Source organism: Vicia villosa, linkage group LG3, assembly GCF_029867415.1.
Source record: "Vicia villosa cultivar HV-30 ecotype Madison, WI linkage group LG3, Vvil1.0, whole genome shotgun sequence".
In the NCBI taxonomy this organism is placed as follows: domain Eukaryota; kingdom Viridiplantae; phylum Streptophyta; class Magnoliopsida; order Fabales; family Fabaceae; genus Vicia; species Vicia villosa.
Genome location: NC_081182.1, coordinates 158,295,046 through 158,320,410, shown reverse-complemented (window position 1 = coordinate 158,320,410; position 25,365 = coordinate 158,295,046). Strand labels below are relative to the sequence as shown.

The 25,365-nt window shown below is 37.1% G+C and overlaps 2 protein-coding genes across 2 annotated transcripts; one reads left to right on the top strand and one right to left on the bottom strand.

Moving 5' to 3' along the window:
• Positions 1 to 13,778: 13,778 nt before the first annotated feature.
• On the top strand, positions 13,779 to 17,020 carry LOC131662541 (RINT1-like protein MAG2L). The gene is made up of 4 exons (XM_058932362.1): positions 13,779 to 14,221; positions 14,312 to 14,410; positions 14,693 to 14,802; positions 14,914 to 17,020. Exons 1-4 carry the CDS (start codon positions 13,924 to 13,926, stop codon positions 16,753 to 16,755), a joined length of 2,349 nt encoding a protein of 782 aa, XP_058788345.1. The 5' UTR covers positions 13,779 to 13,923; the 3' UTR covers positions 16,756 to 17,020.
• Positions 17,021 to 17,139: 119 nt separating this feature from the next.
• On the bottom strand, positions 17,140 to 24,670 carry LOC131662540 (uncharacterized). Its single transcript, XM_058932361.1, has 18 exons — positions 24,251 to 24,670; positions 24,029 to 24,171; positions 23,796 to 23,893; positions 23,341 to 23,525; positions 22,425 to 23,027; positions 22,140 to 22,288; positions 21,830 to 22,045; positions 21,390 to 21,539; positions 20,297 to 21,311; positions 20,036 to 20,184; positions 19,704 to 19,922; positions 19,352 to 19,501; positions 19,128 to 19,251; positions 18,358 to 19,005; positions 18,109 to 18,257; positions 17,773 to 17,991; positions 17,535 to 17,684; positions 17,140 to 17,454 (listed from the first exon to the last, which is right to left on the bottom strand). Exons 1-18 carry the CDS (start codon positions 24,396 to 24,398, stop codon positions 17,140 to 17,142), a joined length of 4,830 nt encoding a protein of 1,609 aa, XP_058788344.1. The 5' UTR covers positions 24,399 to 24,670.
• Between the last annotated feature and the right edge of the window lie 695 nt (positions 24,671 to 25,365).

Below are 25,365 nucleotides of genomic sequence, written 5' to 3'. Positions count from 1 at the left end.
TTTTCAACTTAAAACCATTATAACATCAACAAGTACTCTTCATGTATCAATATAGTTATTCAACAATAAAACCAAACAACTAAACAACTAGCGTTCATCCCCCCCGAGTTTTATGTATCAGAGCGACAACCCGACTTAGACTAACGGCAACTAATTCTTCAATTCTCGAATACCTACGCGTTACCAACAAAGGGTAACATTCAAATAGAAGGGTGAGAATTCAAATCATTATAAATAAACATAATATGAGAAATATAAAACACAACAAGAATACATTTCAAGAATTCATCACTCTTCACATAAACATGTATTCATATACAATATGTCAAGATCCACAGGTTTAACTCATTCAACCCCAGTGATCAAACATGGTTAATTACTAAACAATGTACATAATCATATTTTACCAACATATAAATTCTATGTACATATCCTTTCCAACAACATTCACAAAGTAACAATTGTATACAAACATAATCATATTCCAAATATACAAGTTATCTTCACATAATCGCGTATACACGTTTTCCAATTATAAATACATGTACACAATTCACTGACATATCGCAAGTATGAACATATATAACCAAATGCACCTATTCATCTCTATCCCAATTCACAAAATATCACATAATATATTTATATCATTGGAATCATGTCATTTATATCAAAATATACAAGTAATCACATCTCTCACCACATGCCTCATCATCAATCAAACATGATTCACATATTCACATATATACATATATCATTAATTCATATATATTCACATCTACATCACATAGTTTCAATCATATATATCACTTCCATAACACTTCAACCATTCATATCAAATGATTTCAACTTCGCAGCAGTATCATCAACACAGTATAACAATTACTTCATCATCATAATGACTCGAATGCAACTCAATATGTGACTCGAATACAATGCATATGCATGTGGTACCATTTAGAGTAAAACTCTTTCTCAAGCATTTTCCACTTGGGTCATCTCAAACATTTGCCATTAAGGCAGTCTCAAACATTTGCCACTTGGACTGTGTCAAACATTTGCCATTAAGGCCGTCTCAAACAATGCAATTGATGCGACTCAAATAATGCACATCCACAAACACAACATAAACAACACATCACACATCATCTAAAACAACACCAACTCAATGCCAAGGTTCTATGGCAATAACCGTATCATTACCATCATAGTAATTTACCACATCTCAATCACGTCGTTACGACATATAAGCATACATCACATACTACATCACAAAACATCATTAAATCAACGACATACAATTCAAGAAAAGGTTTCAAAAAGATATCTAAAGGTTTTTAATTCATTTTCATTAGAAAGAAATCAATTAGAGCTTCACGAAGGTTCAAACGACACTTAAAAAGGAGTTACGGATCAAAAGATACATCAATTCAAAGTTACAAAGAGTTTTACACATCATGGTTCGCTTAGCGGACTCAAGCGCGCTTCTCAGAACTAAAAACAGAAGCGATCAGTTCTCGCGTCTTCGCTTAGCGGACCAGTTCCGCTTAGCGGGCTCGCGCATTTTTAAATTTTCTCCCAACATTCGCTTAGCGAGCCAGGGGCCACTTAGCGGACGCGCGATTATGCAGAAAAGTAACAGAGATATCAGACCTGCGTAACCACACTTCCACCACCAAAAAACATTCTCAAACAAAAATTTTAGCCACATATAACCAGTATTGAACATCCATTAACAACAATCATCATCAAAAACATGTTTAGAACACCATTTCACAATTCTACAAAGTCAGGGTTTCACAAAAATCAACACATATTCACTAATTCACATGTTATTCTCATACCCATTCATAGTTACATGCATATAATCATAAATACAAGTTAGGTTTCACATCAATTATATAGACTTATAATGACTTAGATTCACACCCTTACCTTGAATCTCTAGTCCACCCTCTTCAAGAATCTACCCCCTCTTATATTCTCTTCTTTCTCTTATTTCTCTTCTTTCTTGAGCTCTCTCTCTTTCTCCTCTTTTCCCAAATGAAAGTGATGAAACAATTCTCTAAAACCCTAACTCTCTTACTATCTCTTTTCTTAAATGGGCTTAACCCACAAACCAATCTCATATTCTATATAGGCCCAATTCATTAAATCTCTCTAATAACCCAATTAAGCCAAATAACACAAACACACATACAATTAAATATTCAAATAATCATTATATCACATAATAACTAAATAAATAATTATTAAAAACATCAAATAATATAATTACTAATATAATTAATAAAAATACTAATAAAATCAGGATATTACAATTCTCCTCCACTTAAAAGATTTTCGTCCTCGAAAATTCAATCGACACAACCATCTCAACGCCAAACCACACCTACTCTCTCTAGATTCAAACCAACACAAAGGCGTCCTACACCTCCGTCCATACAAAGCTTCAAAAAGAGTCATACCAGTACTAGAATGAAAACTGTTATTATACGTGAACTCACTCAACGATAAATAGCTATCCAAAGCACCTCCTTGCTCCAAAACACAAGCTCTCAAAATATCCTCAAGTGATTGAATCGTTCTATCCATTTAACCATCAATCTGCGGATGATAAGCAGAAATCAAACACAACTTTGTACCCAAAGCCTTCTACAAACCTTCCCAAAATCCAAAAGTAAACCGCGGATCTCTATCCGAAACGATACTCGACAGAATACCATGCAACTCACAATTTTCTCAATATACAAGACTTTGCATAGGGCAATGACGACATATACCACTTACCGTAACCTCACTCTTTCGAATTTGATTTTTCTTTTGTCCCTTATTAAATCGCATTTAGAACTTGTAATTAGAATCTCTTGAATTTCACTTGGATTCTTCTTATGTCAACGGGAGTTTGTAGCTTAGACCGTATGTATGCAACATTTGAATTCAAATTGTTCCAAAAAGTTCTTCATGCATTTTCTTTCCAAATCCACAAACCTTAAACATCTTTAACAAACCTTGATCCAATCTTGGACTAGAATGAATAATGAATGAATGCCTTTAAAATTTGATAACAATCTTGAATTTGAATATTGATGTCTGAAACGTATAATTTGGACTTGGAACCCTGATGAATGCCTTAACTTGAAATGATTTACAAACTCCACATAAACTCAAATTAAGTACTGGCGTGACACCCCTAAATCATGACTTGCATCACACATATTCAGTTGAACCGAACTTATGTAACACCCTTCTAAACCCCGCGGAAATTAACATTAAAATCAGAGTAAAACATGAAGAAGAGTATTACAACGCCAACAAAATAAACAATATTCATGTCATGCCATAAAGGAACGATAAACCAAAAATTATTCAGGTAGCATGTTAACACAGCGGAATATTCTTAACAACTGAATAATCAAACATCTGGAGTCGAAGACTCATAATTCAACCACAAACCATAAACAAAACAGAAGTTTATCAGCCAATTCTAAAATAACGTTCCCGGTGTTACACGACCAGAGCATGACACTGACCCAACTGACTCTAACGAACTACTTGACGAGCTAATCCTCACCAAGTACACAAGCTACTCCTCAATCTGAAAAATAACAACAGTAAGGGTGAGTTTCATTCGCATTAACAAATGTTATAGGTATATAAACAATGCAACTTCATCCATACATTATTCACCCAAATCAATTATATTCAGATAATATAGCAACATTCATACAAATACACACAAATCATAACATTGGACAACTTCCATTCATGTTACAATTATCCACAACAACCTAATGCAATGCAACTAAATGCATGTGGTACCAAACATGGGATAACCCATCTCACCGATCCACCACCATAAAGATTCGGCTACTTCTCTCACCAATTCCACACAATGGGAATTAGCTACCGCTGTCCCACCACCATAAGGGATACAGCCCGCAACATGATTATGAAATGCATGCATCACATACCGCATGCTACTCATCAACACCAAACAACTGAACAGTCATAATCATCAACCAATGCAATAACGATATAATCCACCATAACCAATCAAATCAAGTGTTTAAATTAAATTCGAGTCACAACTCAAACACTGTGTTATTGCATATCTCACTGAATTAGTCTCACTATGTTCGAAACGGCACATCAAACAGACTAACAGTTAAAAAGTTATACATTGTTAAACTTTAACAAAAAAATCCAAACAGCACAGCACGCGGCGCCAACATCCATACGCGGCGCGAGACGAGGAAAAGTTACGCCTTCGCGGCGCCAACACCTACACGCGGCGCGACGCGAGGAAAAAGTTACGCCTTCGCGGCGCCAACACAGGTACGCGGCGCGACCTGTGCGTATCAAAACATCTTGCCATTCAGTCCACCTGTTCGCGGCGCCACCCTGTGCACGCGGCGCGAACCGGTGATTTCAGAAATCCCAACCTGCAGAAAACAGCATTCTATGCCTCCCAAATACTCTCAAATCATACCAGTACGAATTTCAGCAGAATAAACCACACATACGACATAAAATGCACGTTTACACATACTTCTAATCATGTTTAACATCATTGTTCATCACCAATCATCATTCACAACCTAAATTGAATCAAAGTTCTATAACCCCAAAACCCCAAACCCGACATATAATCCAATTCGAAATCCTAACATACAAATTCCATCGAATCATTCATACATCCCATAATAGAGGTTAATGAGAAGAATCCCCCCTTACCTCGATGTCGAATTCTTGAATGCTCTTCCTCTTCGCACTTGCTCTTCTCCCAATTTCACGTTCAATCTCCTCTGCTCCCTTTTGGTTCTTTTTTCACAAAAATACTCCTCTTTTCTATTTTTATGAAAATATAACTTTATTTTAGAAAAAGGGCTTTGCAACTGATACACCCCCCAACTGCTACTTACAACACTGGTCCATTAGCCTTATTTCATCCCTATTCCCAAATAATTCCACTTAATTCTAATATTTAATAAAAAATTAATTAAATTAAATAAAGAATTTTATGGGGTGTTACAACCCTCCCCCACTAGAAAAGTTTTCGTCCTCGAAAACATACCTTAGGCAAAGAGTTCTGGGTAGGAGTCCTTCATTTGGCTCTCCAATTCCCATGTAACATTTCCACCGGCTGGTCCTCCCCAAGCTACTCTGACCAACGCTATCTCCTTGCCACGCAATTGTTTCACCTTCCGATCTTCAATCCTCGTAGGCAAAGCTTCAACTGTCAGGTTATCCTTTACCTGTACATCATCCACTTGGATAACATGTGACGGATCAGCAATGTATTTCCTCAACTGCGACACATGGAATACATCATGCAGATTCGCAAGTGTCGGTGGTAACGCAATGCGATACGCCACCTCTCCCACTCTTTCTGAAATCTGAAACGGACCAATAAAACGCGGAGTTAATTTCCTTGACTTTAGAGCTCGTCCGATACCAGTCATAGGTGTAACTCTCATAAACACGTGATCTCCTTCTTGAAACTCAAGAGTTCTCCGTCTCTTGTCATGATAACTCTTCTGACGACTCTGAGAAGCCTTCATCTTCTCCTGAATCATCTTAATCTTTTCTGTCGTTTCTTGAACAATCTCTGGTCCAATCACCGCACTTTCGCCAGATTCATACCAACATAAAGGCGTTCTACATCTCCGACCATACAAAGCTTCAAACGGAGCCATACCAATGCTCGAGTGAAAACTATTATTGTAGGTAAATTCGATCAAGGGTAGATAACTATCCCAAGTACCACTCCCTTCCAACACACAAGCACGCAATAAATCCTCTAGCGATTGGATAGTTCTTTCTGTCTGTCCGTCCGTCTGCGGATGATAAGCAGAACTCAATCTCAGCTTAGTACCCAAAGCCTTCTGCAACCCTTCCCAAAATTTGGATGTAAACCTTGGATCTCTATCTGACACGATACTCGAAGGAATACCATGTAAACTCACTATCTTCTCAATGTACAATTGAGCCAGCTTCTCCATCGAGTAATCCATTCTCATTGGTATAAAGTGAGCAGACTTAGTCAACCTATCCACTATGACCCAAATGGCTTCATAGTTCTTCACCGTTCTCGGCAATCCAGAAACAAAATCCATAGATATACTATCCCACTTCCATTCCGGAATAAATAACGGTTGCATAGCTCCATATGGTTTCTGATGCTCAACCTTCGACTTCTGACAAGTTAAACAAGCATAGACGAATTCAGCTATTTCTTTCTTCATTCCAGGCCACCAAAACAGCTTCTTCAAATCATGATACATCTTGGTCGCACCAGGATGTATACTCAATCCACTACGATGTCCTTCTTCGAGAATACTCTTCCTCAATTCAGAAACATTAGGAACACAAACACGATTACCAAACCTTATAATACCATTCTCGTCGATTCTGAATTCACCTCCCTTGCCTTGGTTAATTAGAGTCAATTTATCCACTAACTCTACATCAACTTTCTGACCTTCTCGAATCTCTTCCAGAATGCCACTAGTCAACTTCAGCATGCCCAACTTAACACTGACAGAAGTGTCTTCGCATACTAAACTCAAATCTCGGAATTGTTCAATTAAATCCAATTCTCTCGCCATAAGCATAGATATATGCAAGGACTTCCTACTCAATGCATCGGCAACAACATTTGCTTTACCCGGATGGTAATTCAGTTCAAAATCATAATCCTTGAGAAATTCTAACCATCTTCTTTGTCTCATATTCAATTCTTTTTGATCAAATAGATACTTCAGGCTCTTGTGGTCACTAAACACCTCAAACCTCGAACCATACAGATAGTGTCTCCACAATTTCAACACAAATACCACTGCTGCCCACTCTAAGTCATGAGTCGGATAGTTTCTCTCATGTGCTTTGAGTTGCCTCGACGCATACGCGACTACCTGTTGATTCTGCATTAGTACACCTCCTAATCCCAACAATGAAGCATCGCAATATACAACAAAAGATTCCGCCGGATTCGGCAAAATCAAGATCGGTGCACTAGTCAATCTCCTTTTCAATTCTTGAAATCCTTCTTCACATTTCGAATCCCAGATGAATGCTTGACCCTTCCTAGTCAACTTAGTTAACGGTAACGCTAACTTCGAGAAACCTTCAATGAACTTTCTATAGTAGCCCGCAAGACCAAGGAAACTACGGATTTCGGAAACTGACTTCGGAGCTTCCCATTGAGACACTGCTTCTACTTTCGTTGGGTCAACGGCAATACCATCTTTAGAAATTACATGCCCAAGAAAGCTTACTTCACTTAGCCAGAACTCACACTTTGACAGTTTCGCATAAAGTTTCTTTTCCTTCAGTAGTTCTAATACCACTCTCAGATGCTCTGCATGTTCTTCTTCACTCTTAGAATATATTAGAATGTCATCGATAAATACCACCACAAACTGATCCAAATAAGGATGGAAGATCCTATTCATATATTCCATGAAAACCCCCGGCGCATTAGTTACTCCAAATGGCATCACTGTATACTCGTAATGACCATACCTTGTTCTAAATGCTGTTTTCTGAATATCGTCCGTCTTCACCCGAATCTGATGATATCCCGACCTCAAGTCAATTTTGCTAAACACACTCGCACCAACCAGTTGATCCATTAAATCATCAATCCTCGGTAATGGATACCGATTCTTGATAGTAACTTTATTCAGCTGTCTATAATCCACACACAGTCTCATAGAGCCTTCTTTCTTCTTTACCAACAACACCGGCGCACCCCACGGCGACACACTAGGACGAATGAATTCTTTTTCCAGTAACTCTTCCAGTTGACTCTTCAATTCTGCTAATTCAGATGCCGACATACGATACGGCGCCATCGACACAGGACTAGTCCCAGGGACTAACTCAATAGCAAATTCTACCTCTCTCTCTGGCGGTAACTCTCTTACATCTTCTGGAAAAACTTCTGGAAATTCACATACTACTGGTAAATCACTACTCACCGCTTTCTTCTTCACTTCCATGGATGCAATCAACATAAACACGGCGGCCCCGCCCTTCATGGCTTCATCCACTTGTCTAGCAGTCATTGCTAAATCCTCGACTCTGACATCTTCAGGAAAAATAACTGTCTTCGTGAAACAGTTGATATGAACCCGATTAAATTGCAACCAATTCATACCCAGGATGACATCAAGTTGTTCCAACGGAAGGCATACTAAATCCATTCCGAACTCTCTACCAAAAATATCAATTGGACAGTTCAAACAGGCAAACGAAGTAGTCACTGAACCCGACGCAGGAGTGTCAATGATCATACTTCCATGAATATCAGATATTTCCAAGTTCAGACGTTTAGCACAATCCAATGAAATAAACGAGTGAGTTGCTCCAGTATCTATTATTGCAATTAAAGGAGTGCCATGGATAAAACACGTACCTTTAATCAATCGATCCTCCGGAGTAGTCTCTGAACCTGATAAAGCGAAAACTTTACCCCCAGTTTGATTCTTCTTTGGCTTAGGACACTGTGGACTGATATGGCCCTCTTCACCACAGTTATAACAAGTCACAGTCCTTCCCTTGCAGTCAGCAGCAATGTGGCCTGCTTTACCACACCGGTAGCACTTCTTCTCTTCACTTTTGCACTCGTGAACACGATGTCCAGGTTCCCCACACTTAAAGCACTTAACAGGAGCACTAGAGTCTCCCCCACTAGGCTTCTTCCAACTTCCAGCTTTATAATTACCTCTACCATATGGTTTACCACGGTCCATAGGCTTCTTCCCTTTCTTGTCAACTAACTCACGGGAGTGAGATGACTTCAGCTTCAGGTTGTCCTCTTCGTAGATTCTACTACAATCTACCAAATCAGCAAACCGACGAATCCTTTGGTACCTGATTCCCTGCTTAATTTCATCACGGAGACCATTCTCGAACTTAACACACTTCGAAAATTCGCTCGCTTCATCATTGTTATAGTGAACATAATACTTTGCTAGCTCCACAAACTTGGACGCATACTCTGGCACAGTCATGTTACCTTGTGTCAGCTCCAAAAATTCAATCTCTTTCCTGCCTCTAACATCCTCAGGAAAGTACCTCCGCAAGAATTCTCTCTTGAACACAGCCCAAGTGATCGCTACACCTGCAGATTCAAGTTCATCTCTACTAGCCATCCACCAATCATCAGCTTCTTCAGACAGCATGTGAGTCCCGTACCTCACCTTCAGATTTTCAGCACAATCGATCACCCTGAAGATCCTTTCAATTTCCTTCAGCCACTTCTGAGCGCCTTCGGGATCGTGCGTGCCTTTGAACAAAGGAGGATTGTTCCTCTGAAAGCTATTCAGCTGCCTGTCAGCACCAATACCAGCTCCATTGGCATTCCCCCCCAACACACCAGCAATCATGCCCAGAGCCTCAGCGATCGCGTCGTCATTTCTTCCCCCTCTTCCGGCCATTGTTCTGCTAAATATCAGACAATATTCATTAGAACAAGAAGTATCGACAGTGTCAACTTTACACTAGTCGTATACGAAGGATTAACTGACACTAAGACTCTGACTCAAACGACCGACTATGCTCTGATACCACTATTGTAACACCCTTCTAAACCCCGCGGAAATTAACATTAAAATCAGAGTAAAACATGAAGAAGAGTATTACAACGCCAACAAAATAAACAATATTCATGTCATGCCATAAAGGAACGATAAACCAAAAATTATTCAGGTAGCATGTTAACACAGCGGAATATTCTTAACAACTGAATAATCAAACATCTGGAGTCGAAGACTCATAATTCAACCACAAACCATAAACAAAACAGAAGTTTATCAGCCAATTCTAAAATAACGTTCCCGGTGTTACACGACCAGAGCATGACACTGACCCAACTGACTCTAACGAACTACTTGACGAGCTAATCCTCACCAAGTACACAAGCTACTCCTCAATCTGAAAAATAACAACAGTAAGGGTGAGTTTCATTCGCATTAACAAATGTTATAGGTATATAAACAATGCAACTTCATCCATACATTATTCACCCAAATCAATTATATTCAGATAATATAGCAACATTCATACAAATACACACAAATCATAACATTGGACAACTTCCATTCATGTTACAATTATCCACAACAACCTAATGCAATGCAACTAAATGCATGTGGTACCAAACATGGGATAACCCATCTCCCCGATCCACCACCATAAAGATTCGGCTACTTCTCTCACCAATTCCACACAATGGGAATTAGCTACCGCTGTCCCACCACCATAAGGGATACAGCCCGCAACATGATTATGAAATGCATGCATCACATACCGCATGCTACTCATCAACACCAAACAACTGAACAGTCATAATCATCAACCAATGCAATAACGATATAATCCACCATAACCAATCAAATCAAGTGTTTAAATTAAATTCGAGTCACAACTCAAACACTGTTTTATTGCATATCTCACTGAATTAGTCTCACTATGTTCGAAACGGCACATCAAACAGACTAACAGTTAAAAAGTTATACATTGTTAAACTTTAACAAAAAAATCCAAACAGCACAGCACGCGGCGCCAACATCCATACGCGGCGCGAGACGAGGAAAAGTTACGCCTTCGCGGCGCCAACACCTACACGCGGCGCGACGCGAGGAAAAAGTTACGCCTTCGCGGCGCCAACACAGGTACGCGGCGCGACCTGTGCGTATCAAAACATCTTGCCATTCAGTCCACCTGTTCGCGGCGCCACCCTGTGCACGCGGCGCGAACCGGTGATTTCAGAAATCCCAACCTGCAGAAAACAGCATTCTATGCCTCCCAAATACTCTCAAATCATACCAGTACGAATTTCAGCAGAATAAACCACACATACGACATAAAATGCACGTTTACACATACTTCTAATCATGTTTAACATCATTGTTCATCACCAATCATCATTCACAACCTAAATTGAATCAAAGTTCTATAACCCCAAAACCCCAAACCCGACATATAATCCAATTCGAAATCCTAACATACAAATTCCATCGAATCATTCATACATCCCATAATAGAGGTTAATGAGAAGAATCCCCCCTTACCTCGATGTCGAATTCTTGAATGCTCTTCCTCTTCGCACTTGCTCTTCTCCCAATTTCACGTTCAATCTCCTCTACTCCCTTTTGGTTCTTTTTTTCACAAAAATACTCCTCTTTTCTATTTTTATGAAAATATAACTTTATTTTAGAAAAAGGGCTTTGCAACTGATACACCCCCCAACTGCTACTTACAACACTGGTCCATTAGCCTTATTTCATCCCTATTCCCAAATAATTCCACTTAATTCTAATATTTAATAAAAAATTAATTAAATTAAATAAAGAATTTTATGGGGTGTTACAACTTACATGATAAACCCTAAGTCTTCAATAGTAATCGCTCGCATGGTAATCAGTTGAATCGAACTTATATGGTAACAAAACCTTAGTCTTCAATAATAATCACTCGCATTTGATGTAAACCCCAAGTCTATAGTTCATGAGGGACCTTGATCAGACACAACTCTTAATCCAAAAAATCATTGTGCTCAACTGGTCGTCAGGTACTCCATCATGGAAACCCTAATTCATAGAAATCCAAGAGATCACCAAGTGCCTAGGGAAATAAACCATAGGCCAAGGAATTTATTTGATTAAGAAATTTCCAAATGTCTGGGCCAACCGTAATGCAAGTCAACCTTAGTTGAAGTACCTTTGCAAAAATCAAACTCAACGGATGAAAACCTTAATCTGCAAGGTTCTAGATCCCATACCAGCTTTATTGATCAATGATGCATGAATTATGTTAATGTCCTAATGAAAATATGCATATGAATGTGAAGCCCAAACCAGATAGAAATAAATTAGGAGGGTAAATTTTTGGGTGCAACAACACAGTCATCAGTCTACTCACATAATATTCTCTATGCATTATTGTTGTCCTATTTGACACTAAAGCTTGACTACAAATACTTTAAGAATAACATCATTACGTTTAATGAGAGGTCTCACGATTAAGTCACACTTAATATATCATTAAATAGACTAATTATTCTAAGGACTTTATTATGTCATATACAAATAACATAAAAATATAATGTCTAATAAGTATATATATTAACAAACAATATATATCAAGATCATGATACAAAAGAATATTAAGTCAATACTGATTGGCTATTAGGGCTTACTCCAACATTGATTGCTTTCTCCCTCCATAGTTATCATTCTCCACTTTTTGCTTTGATTTTGTTTTGTCTACTTTAGGTTCCTCCTTGTTTGGCTCATCTTGAAGCTTCATGTTGTGAACTGTTTGATCATTTCCTTAGGGATTTGATTGTGTTGGCTTATGCTAGGTTTGTGCATAGGATTTGTTTTGTATTTTCTTTCTGTTTGTAGTATATGTTTTGTGCAGGTTTGGTTAGCACACATCCAGGGCCTAGAGGGTTAACTTCTGTTATCCCTTGGTTTAGAGGAGTTTCCCTTGAGCAGTGTTCTTCATTGTGGCCCATAAGGCCGCAATAGAAGCAATCCATTGGGAGTCTCTCGTCTCTAAAGTCGACCCAATTGACTCCATTGTTTTTGCTCCCGATGTACATTCTTGGAAGAATTTTGGTAGTAGTACATAGGTTGATTCTAGTTTTTACAATTGTAGTTCTATCCTGCATCTCGTAGATTCTCGTTTCCACGACTTCTCCCATAAATTCTCTGATTTTCTCCCATTTTTGGTTGAGTTTTTTCCATTAATGGGTAGTCCCCAAAATTGTAGCCAGATCGAAACTTTACCAAATTCCATCATGGTGATGGATTTGCATCTGCCCCATTCTTGTAGAATAAGTCAAGAGTTTCGAAAAACCCTTGGGCTTCCTTTTAGGATGTGTTTCTGGTCATTCATATTGTCCATGGTAATCTAGAACAGGCCAGTGTCTATTTCTTTGACCATGAGGTTGATGGGGTTGCACCATATATTAGATAGAGCTTGTTGCATTGAACCACCGTGGATAGGCTTTTCTGTTATGATTTTTCCCAACAAACTGATATTTTCTTGGTTGTTAGGTTCTTGGATGTCTTCTTCGTAGAGCATGAAACTGGGGGTTTGTGGCGTTGTGCATTACGTCGTTTCGGTCATGGGGCTAGATAAATGAGAATGTATATGTTGTGGGATAGTGATCGCGGGGATGAAGTTTTGGTGGTGAATTTTCATTTTCCTAATTTGACTGTTGTTGATGTTGTTTTCCGTGAGGTTGTTTGTGTTACGACCAGTAATGACAAGTTCTCTACTGATGTGAGAATCTTTTTCTTGTATGAATTCGACTTTCTCCATAGCAGAAAGAATGGACAAAGATACCAGGGTCGACAGAGAGATAGAGAGGTAAATGAAGCAGAAAGAAACTAAAAAATCATAGCTCCAATAAGAACGAAGGCCGAATTAAGAGAGAGGGGGGATAAAGGTCAAGGGAGACGAGAAAAGAACCAAGGAAAAGACTAACACGCGCCTATTGAAAAAAACACACGGAATTGGACAAGGGAGACGAAAACCACAGGGAAGGGGTTTGAAAGGTGGGAACCATTAAGGGTCAAGGATGAATATCCTTTTAATTCAATTCATCAAAATTGGTGATTAGAATGAACAAACCAGACAAAATTAATGATGGATGTTTTTGAATAGTTAAGGAAATGACGTGGCAAAACCTTTTTTAGGCAAGATGTTGCAAAACCTAGAATGTTAGAATCCTGGTAAACCAGAGTTAATTAATCCTAATGTTACCAAATGTTAAATTCAAAACTTTAAAAATACATAGAAACTAACGTGAAATTAAAGACAAACGTAAAAGCTTACTAGTACAGATTAGGAATCGAAACCGTCTGGAGTTTATCCCAGTTCTGAAATTTGAAAACACATACAAGAATGGAGTCTTCACATGAACCTCTTGTTGGTCTACCAAACATAACTGACCTAACAAAACAACACATAGACATAGGGTTTGTAGATCAACACTTAAGAACCAAACAACACCTTAATATTGAATCCACTCAACTTGTTCTCTCTCAATCACTCACTCAACAATGCTCTCACCTTCACTCTTATCTCCTTAACCGAATCACCAAACGCACCGTTTCATGGATTTCTCGCTCCTTCAAATCCAATTCCTCCTTCCATCACCTCACTCTCTGCCTCCAAAATCTCTCCCTCCTCACTTCTCCCCGTCCGTAACCTATTTCTATTGTTTCAATGCTTTTCTTCATTTTTTTTTTTTATATTTTCAAATATTTATTATTGTACATTTTTTCTATAGATGGAGTTGGTTCCAAAAGGTTTCGTTGGGTTTTGAGTGACGAGCTTCCGCGATTGGCTAAAGAATTGAACCGACTTCAGTCTATTCGGACTTATCTTGGTCAGTTTTATGCTTTTTTTTAATTTTCATTGTTTCTAGATTTCCTTGAAATTCTACCAAAACTAGATAAAGTTTATCCACGGCCAGTTAAATTATTTGGCCGTGGAACTCTGCGGCCAGTTAATTATAGTAAACTGGCCGTAGACAAGGCTTATCCTTAGACATGTTTGATTGTAGAAATCTTTCATGGTATCATTAAACCGTGTTTGATGTCAAAAATTATGCAATTATCTCATTACGTGCACTTATCTAGCTGTAAGTTTTATCTTATTGTTTTGTCAGAGGTTGCTGTACAGTTAGAAGCTTTGGTGGGAGATGTTGAAGATGCCGCCCTCTTTGTCATGGCTGGCAATATGTTTTCATCAAAGCTCTCAGTTTCATCCGTTTCTCAGGTAAATATTATTCCCAGTTTTAGTTAGTAGATAAACATGTGTTGGAGTACCGAATTAATCACTGATCATGGTTTGTTATGTTATGCATGAATGTGCTGTGCTGTGCTGCAGGATAATACAAGAAAGCATGGCAAGTTGCTTCAGGCCATAAAAGCCATGAATGATATTGAACAACTATTGGTCACCATTGTGAAATTCCATCCTCAATGGAAGTGTCTTCTGAGGTCTGTTGATGTTAGAGTAGATAAGATCTTGGCTGCTCTTCGCCCACAAGTTTTTGCAGATCATCGGGCTCTTCTTGTCTCTCTTGGCTGGCCGCCAAAACTGCTACAATCAGAAAACAGAAGCGAGCAAATAACAAGCCTTCCTAACCCACTTGTTCTCATGCAAGAAAATAAAAAAAGAAATTACTCTCAAAGTTTTATAGCTATTTGTGCTTTACAGCATCTGCAAGATAAAAGAGAAGAGAGACATCTTAATAGTAATCTTATAAAAAGAGAGAACCAGAACTTACGACTTTGGGCTATTGATGAACTCGTGTCTCCTATAGCATCAAGGATGGAATACCATTTTGGAAAATGGACCGAGCAGCCAGAATATATGTTTGCCCTGGCATATAAAGTTACTCGGGATTTTATTACTGGAATAGACAATGTCTTGCAGCCTCTCATTGATAAGGCAAGGCTTATCAGTTGTAGTGCAAAGGAAGCTTGGGTCTTTGCGATGGTTCAAATGCTTTCTGGATTTCTAAAAAAGAAAGTTTTCTCTTCGCTTGCTGAAGGATACAGCGTAAAGCATTTGAAACCTGACGTGTCGTCTTCGTGGCTTCACCTCGTAGACCTTATCATTGCTTTTGACAAAAGGATGCAATCTCTTGTCAATCTAGATACTTGTTTATTGGCTGAGTCTGGAAATTTTGAAGGACCCTCAAGAGGTATGTCGGTTTTAACGATATTCTGTGATAGGCATGATTGGCTGAAGATCTGGGCAAAACTGGAATTCAAAAATGCTTGGGCAAAACTTAATACAGAGCTGAAAGAGGAGAAAACATGGATGGTTTCTACCAAATGTAAATCTGGGATTGACACTGATCTGGAACATCTGTTGTCTACTATAGAAGATCACAAAGCTCCCCCTATTGCAGAGTTGTTCCTTAAGATTATTTGGGAAATGATTGAACGTTGCCAAACTGTGCCGTCCATTTTATTACGTGCACAATTTATTAGATCTGCAGCAGGAAGATTCCTCTGGTATTTCTTTAAGATAATGCTTTTGCGGTTCAAGTCAACTGAATTATCACCTCATAGTTCTGATGATGGTACGATAGTTAGAGCATGTGGGTTGATAAATGCTGCCAGGTATATTTGGATTAAGCTGCAAGAATGGAGTGACGCTGTAGATTTTTTGGAGATGAAGATTGCGGAAAATGATTCTTGCAAGAAAATACAAGATGATACTAGGGATAATGACTGCTTTTTTGATGAAGAAGTAAGAAGCTTGTCTGAAATGGAAACTAACTGGCTGGTGGAAATTATTGCGGTTATTCTTCGGCAATTTGAAACACTTTCTTGGAAATATATTCAAAACAACGATAACTTTGAGGGAGATCAAGGTTATACAAATCTAGTTGTTTCAAGAGAGGCTATTGATTTAGCTGTTTCCAATGATTTTGTTGAAGCTTTAGATGCTTTAAAAAGTTGGCTATGTATTGTGAAGATAAATCTCAACAGAAAGGATTTCTTAGATTTATGGAGAAGCATTGCCGAAGGGCTAGATCATTTTATTTCAAGCAGCATTTTAACAAGTGAGATTCGGTTCCCTAAGATTGGGATCAATCAATTTGATGCTGATATGCAAGCTTTGATATTTATTTTCAAGCCTTTTTGTGCTCGCCCGCATGCATTTTTCCCTTGTATTAATGACATTCTTAAGTTGCTAAAGCTAAAAAAGTAAGAGGCAAATCTTATTCAAGCAAGGGTTACTATCCAATGATGAAAGTTGATACAAATGCTTGCATCTTCATGGAATTTCTCATCTATCAGTTAATCAAGTTCTTAAATACAGAAATTGAGGCGGCACTTAATTTATGGTATATCTAGTGTTGGTGAAGAAATTTTGGCCAACTGAGATAGTACTCTTTTCATATGTTTGGATCAGCTTTTCAGCCCCCATTCGCTCTCCAATGAAAATTTTAACGTGATTTTGTGATGCTAGGAAATCAAGCTTCTACAGCAACAGTTTATTAACATGAATTTGATGCAGTAAATGCAAACATATATATTGTGACAAAACAAATATATAAATAGTTTATGAAAGGGAGATTTCAAAATGAAATACTCAAATCGAATTACACAAGCTAAATAATTCTTCACATGCTATATATTCTTTACCACCATCTAGGAAAAAGTGTCTAGCTCCACCATAAGATTCACACCTTTCTTTTTCCTTTGTTTCCATGCAATTTCCGTTACTACATCTTATGTTGTTTTCTCTTTCTTCACTTCTGCCTAAACCTTCTTCTTCTCCTACCTCCTCAATTTCTGAGCTTCTTACATCTGAAACACAGTATAATTCATCTGACTTTTCTGATGAAGAGTCTTCAATTGCATTAATGTCATTGATATCAACTACAGATGGCATTAACGAGACAACCTGCATACAATATATAAATCTCATTAATATCAGTTAAATGGTATGATGCCCATAGTTATAAATGAAATAACTTATCTTACCATATTCATTGTAAACCTTTCCTTGGGGTTCTTTCTGAGGCACTTTTCTGATACTAGGACCAATGAAGCAAGTTCCTCTTCATCGTACGAGCTGCTGATTTCGGGATCCATCAATTCTAGGTACTCCTTTCCTCCTAGTAGTGGCCTTGCCTGAAACATTTTCTCTATAATCAAACTTGTTCCTAAATATGGTTAGACTATTTTATACATAAAAGTGTGAAGCATATTTATTTCTTACCCATTCCACAAGGCATTTCTGCCCTTGTATCTTATCTGATACCATACATCCTGTGATCAATTCTAAAAGAATTACACCAAAAGAGTAAACATCCGCCTTTGTCGATACTTTTCCACTCTCCTTACACTCCGGGGCAATGTATCCACAATTTCTAACCCTTTTATCCTTGCAGCTATTCTTTGATTCCCGTCTTTCTTTTGGAAACACAAAATCTCCAACCTAAGTGATATTTGCATTGCAATCAAAAAAAGAGTTCAAGTCAAAATGACTTCTTCATATTGAAAGTTAGATTAACATAAAATAGCGTCTTGATTTTAAGGTTCAAGGAATTACTACCAATGGCTTATAGTCGTGATTTAGAAGAATGTTACTTGGTTTTACTCTTCCATGTATTATGTTATTCTCATGTAGAAACTTCAGACCTCTCGATACTCCTGTAGCAATTTTCATCCTTTCTCTCCAAGTCAATAGTCTACCACTTTTGCCTGCATGGTTCCAATATTTTCTTTAGTATTAACTTCTTACAAGTCTATGAAGTGGGAGTTCTGACCTCATATATTATAACATTCATTGATTTATCCTTACTTGATAAGTAATGGTCAAGCGAACCGTTGCATGAGTATTCATATACGATCAACAATTGGTTTTGTCGTATACATGAACCAAGAAGCATGATGATGTTTTCATGTCTAGTATTTGCGAGCAACTGAATTTCCGACACAAACACCTTCTCTTCCTGCAAGCTTGAGACTTGAATTTTCTTAATAGCTACTTTCATCTTATCATCCAGCTGAACTTTGAAGGCAGGTCCATATGCACCTTCAGATAGAGAATACTTAATTGAAAATCCTTCTGTAGCTGCTTGAATTTCTTCATAAGTAAATTTCCTTTGCCACTCATTATTTGGGCGTCTACTTTTGCAGATGGAGCATACAGAAGACTTTGAAATACTCTCCAAAATGGTTTCTCCTTGATTCTCACTCAATAAGCCCTCATTTTCATAGCTGTCTTGGATTACTTTTTCATCCAGGTTTATCTTTTGTTGTTTATTTACTTCTTTTTTCTCTATATCATTCTCTTCTATGTGGAAGCTTTCTTTTTTGTGTTGATTTTCCTTGATCTGTTCAATCATGTTGTTAGTTGTAATTGCTGTTATGAAGCTTGTCTCTGCATTGCATGTGTTTCTGCCAAGCGGTTCTGCTTCCCAGCTTACCGGATCAGCCATCGTATGACCTATCAGTTGGTTATTGTTAAGTCCCTCCTACCTCCTTATGGAAAAAGTATAATAAAGAAGCAAATATAGCATAAATTGAAGCTAACAGGTGCTTAATTTAGTGACTGTTTTCTTAAATTACCATGTGAATTAGTCATGGGAATGACCGGCTCATCATTTGGTAAATATGATTTTTCTGAAGAAGAAGAATCTTCAATTAAACAACAGTCATCTGATTCTGTTATGCCTTGTAATGCAGATACAACCTGAAATAACCGAAATAGCCATCATATGTAACTTTTAAATAATGTATGTAATTACAAAGTTTTACATATATTGGGTTTCATGTATATCATTTAGACTTACCATATTCATTGAATATCTTTCCTTGGGATTCTTTTTGAGACATTTTTCTGTTACTTGGACCAACCATTGAAGTTGCTCTTCTTCATATGTGTTACTGATTTTTGAATCCACTAACTGTGGATACTTCTTTCCTCCCAGCAGTGGCTTTGCCTAGGAGTCGAAAAAATACAAAGAAAGAACTAGGCTTATGATGCACACCAAAATTCCAAAACTAAATAATGACTTGTATATGAAAATACTTATATATGAGAAAGAACATTTGTTTCAGATATGCAAATACACATTCCTTTGGGAAAACAGACACTATTCAATTGCATTCCGATATATGAAATTCGTAACATATGTCTCTTACCCATCCAACCAGGTTTTTGCCTCCCTGTAACTTGTCCATTGCCCTCCGGCCGGTAATCAGTTCTAAAAGAACCACTCCAAAGGAGTACACATCTGTTTTAGTTGATAATTTCCCATTCTCCAAATACTCAGGTGCTGCATATCCAAAATCTCGTCCACTTTTATCTTTGTAGGACTTCTTTGGTTCCAGTTTCACTTTTCCAAAGCCGAAATCTCCAATCTAAAGGTATACACAGATAAAAATTAAGTTTAGTTTCTCAAGATAACATAACTATGATCAACTTAAACTTATTGAGAAAAATGCATCAAATCCACCAAGCTTCAAGTAAGTACCAGCGGTTCAAAGTCATGTGTTAGAAGAATGTTACTTGCTTTTATACTTCCATGAATTATCTTATTCTCGTGTAGATACTTTAAACCTCTACCAGTACCTATTGATATTTTCATTCTTTCCTTCCATGTCAATGACTGGAAATTTCCCCCTGCATAATGTTTTCAAGTTCTTTAAATCGGAAAAATAACGCTAGCTCCAAGCATAAAGTCCTTATGTTTCATTTGTATGTAAAAATTGACAGGAAATTTATTACTCCTTACTTGATAGGTAATGGTCAAGAGAACCATTGCATACTTGCTCATATACAATCATCAATTGACTTTCATCTGTACACAATCCTAACAGCATGACCACATTTTTGTGTCTAACTTTGGTGAACAACTGGACTTCTGACTTGAATGTCTTCTCTTCCTGCGACCTAGTCATTTGATGTTTCTTAACAACTATTTTAACCTTATTTTCTAGAAGCCCTTTGAAAGTAGGTCCATCCTCACTTTCTGATAGAGAGTTCTCAACTGAAAATCCTTTAGTAGCTTCTACGAGTTCGTCACAAGTAAAGTCTTTCATCCGTACAATTTTTGGTCGTTTACTTTTGCAAATAGAGCACGCGGAGGATTTTGATTTCTCTAAAATGATTCCATCTTGATTTTTATCACGTAAACTCTCAGTGAAGCTAGTCTGAAGTTGTGTTTGAAGTACTATTCCACTAATAGGTACAGGTTGTAAGCCTCTTTTCATTTGAACAAAGCTCGTCTCGTCTTCTTGATCATGACCAATCACGCGGTTATTACTAATTTTCTGTGCTAGAACGCCATTCTCGTTGTGGTTGCTCTTCAAATTTTGTTCAGAATCACTCATCTCAGCAGCTATTGTCTGATCCATCATATGTTGATTTATTATCATGTTTCCTAAATCCAACCTTTGTGGCATGTTCTGCATCTGTTCATCAATCTGGCTCAATATATCAGAGCTTTTCTGGCCTGTTGTGTAAAATTGATTGTCTTCAACTTTTATTCTTAAACAACTTTCCTCCTCCAAAGAGATTCTTTCTATCTGCTCCGCTTTCGGACTCAGGAGATCTAGTTCTCTTGAATTTGATACAACTTGAGGAATATCCTCTGTCATGTTGCACTGTTTTCTGTCTGTTATGCCTTGTAATGTAACTTGTGAACCATCAATATCAGACCCAATTCTAGAATCTGATGTAGCTAAAGTTAAGTCTTCTGTAATATTGCTTTGTTCGCTATCTACAATGCCTTGTAATGCAGAAACAACCTGCAATTTCCCAAATGTATGCTTGTGATTTAACAAAAAAGTGTCCACCTGAATGTCTGAGAAAATTATGGAGCTTACCATGTTCATGGATAATCTTTCCTTAGGCTTCTTTTTGAGACACTGTGCTGTAACTTTAACCAACCAGCGAAGTTGGTCTTCTTCATATGTGTTGCTTATTATAGGATCCACCAACTCTGAATACTTCTTTCCTCCTAGAAGAGGCTTTGCCTGAAAGGCATTAAGAAAGAAATGAATATCAATTTGCCTGATGCTCATAAGCAACGCAATGAAGAATATGTGTCCATTATTGATCATAAAATAAATAAACTGTTCTGATATTCAATCTGTGAGTAACTGGAAACACAAAGGTTGACGAATAAAACTTTTTTCTTAATATTATCAAGCATAATAGTTTGTAGACAGTTAAGCTTACTACTTATTTACATTTCAGTAAATCAAATTACCAGCTGTTGCTTGTAGTTAGTAAATGATAGTTATGTATTATGTCTGACTCTTACCCATCCGACAAGTCTTTTTTCTCCTGATATTTTATCCGTGGCTTTGCGTCCTGTAATCAACTCTAAAATAACCACACCAAACGAGTATACATCTGTTTTAGTTGACAGTTTTCCCTTTTCCTGATACTCTGGTGCCGTGTATTCAGAATTCCCTATGCTTTTGTTATTGAAGGACTTCTTCGGTTCGAGTTTTTTCCCGAGGTCAAAATCTCCAAGCTAAAGATATGTTTATCATTTGGAATAATAGTTAGTTTCATAAAATGAGAAAATGTATATTCAACACAACTACATAAGTGTCAAGGTTGTGTACCAGTGGTTTGAGGTCATGTGCTAGAAGAATATTGCTCGGTTTTATATTTCCATGAATAATGTTATTGTCGTGTAGGTACTTTAGACCTCTGGAGAGGCCTATTGCCACTCTCAGCCTTTCACTCCAGGTCAATTTTTTGCAGCTTTCCCCTGCACAACACAAAAGGTATCTTTAGTATTAAATTATGTATTCCATTCCATTGACTAATAAAGCAACCTATTGTATGAGTCATATATTCACAAGTATCAAATGCTACATAAACCATTGAACCATATCATGTCTTACTTGATAGATACATGTCTAGTGAACCGTTGCATGCATACTCGTATACAATCAACATGAAACGATCTTTTGTAGATGAACCCAATAGCATAACCACGTTGTTATGTCTAGCTTTGACGATGGTTTGAACTTCTGATATCATTTTTTCCCTTACTTGAATGTTTGTTATTTCATGCTGCTTAACGACTATTTTCAGCTCTCCCTCCAGCTTGCCTTTGAAAGTGGAGAATGGATTTCCACTTTCAGAGAGACAGTTCTTCAATGAAAATCCATCTGTTGCTGCTTCCACTTCTTCATAAGTAAATTCCTTTAGCCATTCAATATTAGGCCTTCTAGTTTTGCAGACAGAGCATATAGAACACGCTGAGGCATTTTTTCTTTGATCCTGGCTCATAGGAAGATCTTTTGTTTGATCATTGTTAGTCATATGGGTTGTGTCGATATCATCCTCGTAAGCCATTTTTTCTATATGTTCTGCATCTTTGTCTATGATTTTGTTACTGCTTATATCAGTTTCATCCATGCTAGGAATGATTGTTGAGCATCCCTCATCCTTATCGGGCCTAAAATTTATCTGGCTCGTCTCTTCAACATTGATTGGACGATCTATCATTAGATTCATATCAGATGTAAGTAAATTTGTAACATTGGATGTTCAATAAGATTTAGAAGTAGCCTGGATTAGCCTGCCTTTTCTTCTCCAAAAATGAAGTTAGGCCAAACATTAATATGTTTTAAAAGATATTAACTAAAAAAGATGCTTATCTTTTTATGTATAAAAAGTAGATTTAAGGAACTTTTTAAATAGTTGTGATGAGCTTCTTCAAATCAAGCATGAGACTATTGATGATTTATCTAACTCTTGTTATAATGACAAAATGAGCTGAAATCTAAAAGTTCAAATTGTTACGGTACTAACCGTTGGAAACATCTTCGCGTGGACTTTCTGGTAAACTTTCAGGATATGTTTCATGACTGTTGCATTGTATTTCCACTGCGAGATCTATAGGTCCTCTTATGCGTTCTATGTGATTTTTACCTAGTATTCTAGATATTCCACATGAAAGCTTCTGTGTGAAAAACTCTTCATCTTTCTTCATTTGCCTGTAAACCAAGTGCATTTTTTTAGAGATTCGGATTCAATTTTACTTTTCTAGCAATGCATTATTTCATTTTTTATTTTCTTTTTGCATGAAATATCACTTTATATGGTCTTACTTTAGATATAGTAAAACACATCATAGAGAAATTACAGGCAAACGGGCAACAAACAGCGCCGCCATCCCTGTTTGGATGGCAAACAGTTCTTCTTAAGAACTAAGTTCGTTGTCCTTGATGACACAACATCAGATTAATTCGTTTATTTTGCCTAACCTGTCAAGTATCACCCAAGTTGCCTTTAGGTTTAAGGCACCTTCTATAGCAAAATGTTTTGGTGAAGATCCTGCATACAACTGTATCTTAAATGCAACCTGAAAAATTTTATGCAGAATTTCAAATATTGCATAGTAAAACATATGAGTTTGAACAACAGTAATATTTTTGACCGACGATTGTCTCCTTTTAGGAAGAAAATTGATGCATAGACCAATTGGTATTGGTTTTACCTCATTTGAGTCATACACTTTAGCGATCTTTGCAAGCTCCTCATGGTTCAAATACTCTTCCTTCTTCCTTGCAAGTTCTCCCTCAATGATTCGCTGGTTTACTCCAACCAGTCCATTGTTGTCCATCTTGCTTTTATAACCCACTATAAAGGATTGAAAATTAGTGAAATAGACAACAAATTCTTAAAATCTTGAATTGATCTATAGAAGATAGTTACTTACTAGGATTGTAAACCTCATGCAAGATTGCAAGTAAGGTGACCATATCTCCTTCCTTAAGTGATAAGCCATTTATAACCCAAGAAAATACTTTAAAATTTAGTTTAGATGCATCCTGTATCACCACCACATGCTTTGTTTCAATGGCCATCACTTTTTCTATGTTCAAAGATAACAAGAGAAACTGCCTTCACATAATTATGTTAAGCGGAAGAACTTCACTAATAACATAGAGTCTATAGTTATAAGAGAGACAAAGGTGATAACGTTTTCTTGCTCATATCAGGCATCCTAGGTAAATGTTCCTCTTATACGTAGTGGTTGTCTTTAATGTTACATTCGATACTATGTATCTTTTGTGGTTGTCAACATAGAGACATAGAACAGGGTATTTACTATGCTGTTGATGAAAACAAAGCCATTTCTTGGTTGTGTAAAGAATGAGACATTGTACAAGGAGGGCTACTACATGGGGTCCAAACATTTTCCTGATTAAATAGGATTTTTATTTGTTTTTTATAATTAAATTGTAATTAATATATACAGGACCTTCAAAAACTTAAGATGACTGTGTATTAAAGTCATCATGAATTTTATATACGATATTTTAAAAAATATATCCATTATAATGTTACTATTTATTGTTTACTTAATCGAGCTGGTTTAACGGAACTATATTAAATATATTAATCTTGTCTCCTTATATCATAAGGCAATGATTTTAATGAAATTAATAATCTTTTATATTTAAGGATGTTTATTTATCAAAATGAATGTTTATGTTTAAGAAGGAATCAAGTAATAGTTAATAGCTATTTTGTATTTAACTTAACTATTAAATTTCAAATTTGGTGAAGACTTATCAAATACTTCCCACAACTGCGATCGGGAGGGGGATGAAACCACTTAATGTCAGAACTCGCCCCCGAATCGGACTAAACCGGTGGTACAAAGCCAAAAAAAAATACTTCCAAGCAAACAAAATGTTGTCCAAAATTCCACAGTTCAAGATTGACAAATGTATTAGCCTAGTGGTGGATTTGAATTACACAATGTTTCACTACTACGTTTCTCTACTACGTTTCTGAAATATATATTGTTCGTTTCAACTGTACTGC

Coding starts and splice junctions, on each gene's coding strand:
- LOC131662541 (XM_058932362.1), top strand. CDS start 13,924: ATGGAGTCTTCACATGAACCTCTTGTTGGTCTACCAAACATAACTGAC. Junction 14,222..14,311: donor CTCCCTCCTCACTTCTCCCC/GTCCGTAACCTA, acceptor TTTTTTCTATAG/ATGGAGTTGGTTCCAAAAGG. Junction 14,411..14,692: donor GTCTATTCGGACTTATCTTG/GTCAGTTTTATG, acceptor TTGTTTTGTCAG/AGGTTGCTGTACAGTTAGAA.
- LOC131662540 (XM_058932361.1), bottom strand. CDS start 24,398: ATGGCCATTGAAACAAAGCATGTGGTGGTGATACAGGATGCATCTAAA. Junction 23,526..23,795: donor ACTTGGGTGATACTTGACAG/GTTAGGCAAAAT, acceptor CTTGGTTTACAG/GCAAATGAAGAAAGATGAAG. Junction 22,289..22,424: donor ACTAGACATGTATCTATCAA/GTAAGACATGAT, acceptor TGTGTTGTGCAG/GGGAAAGCTGCAAAAAATTG.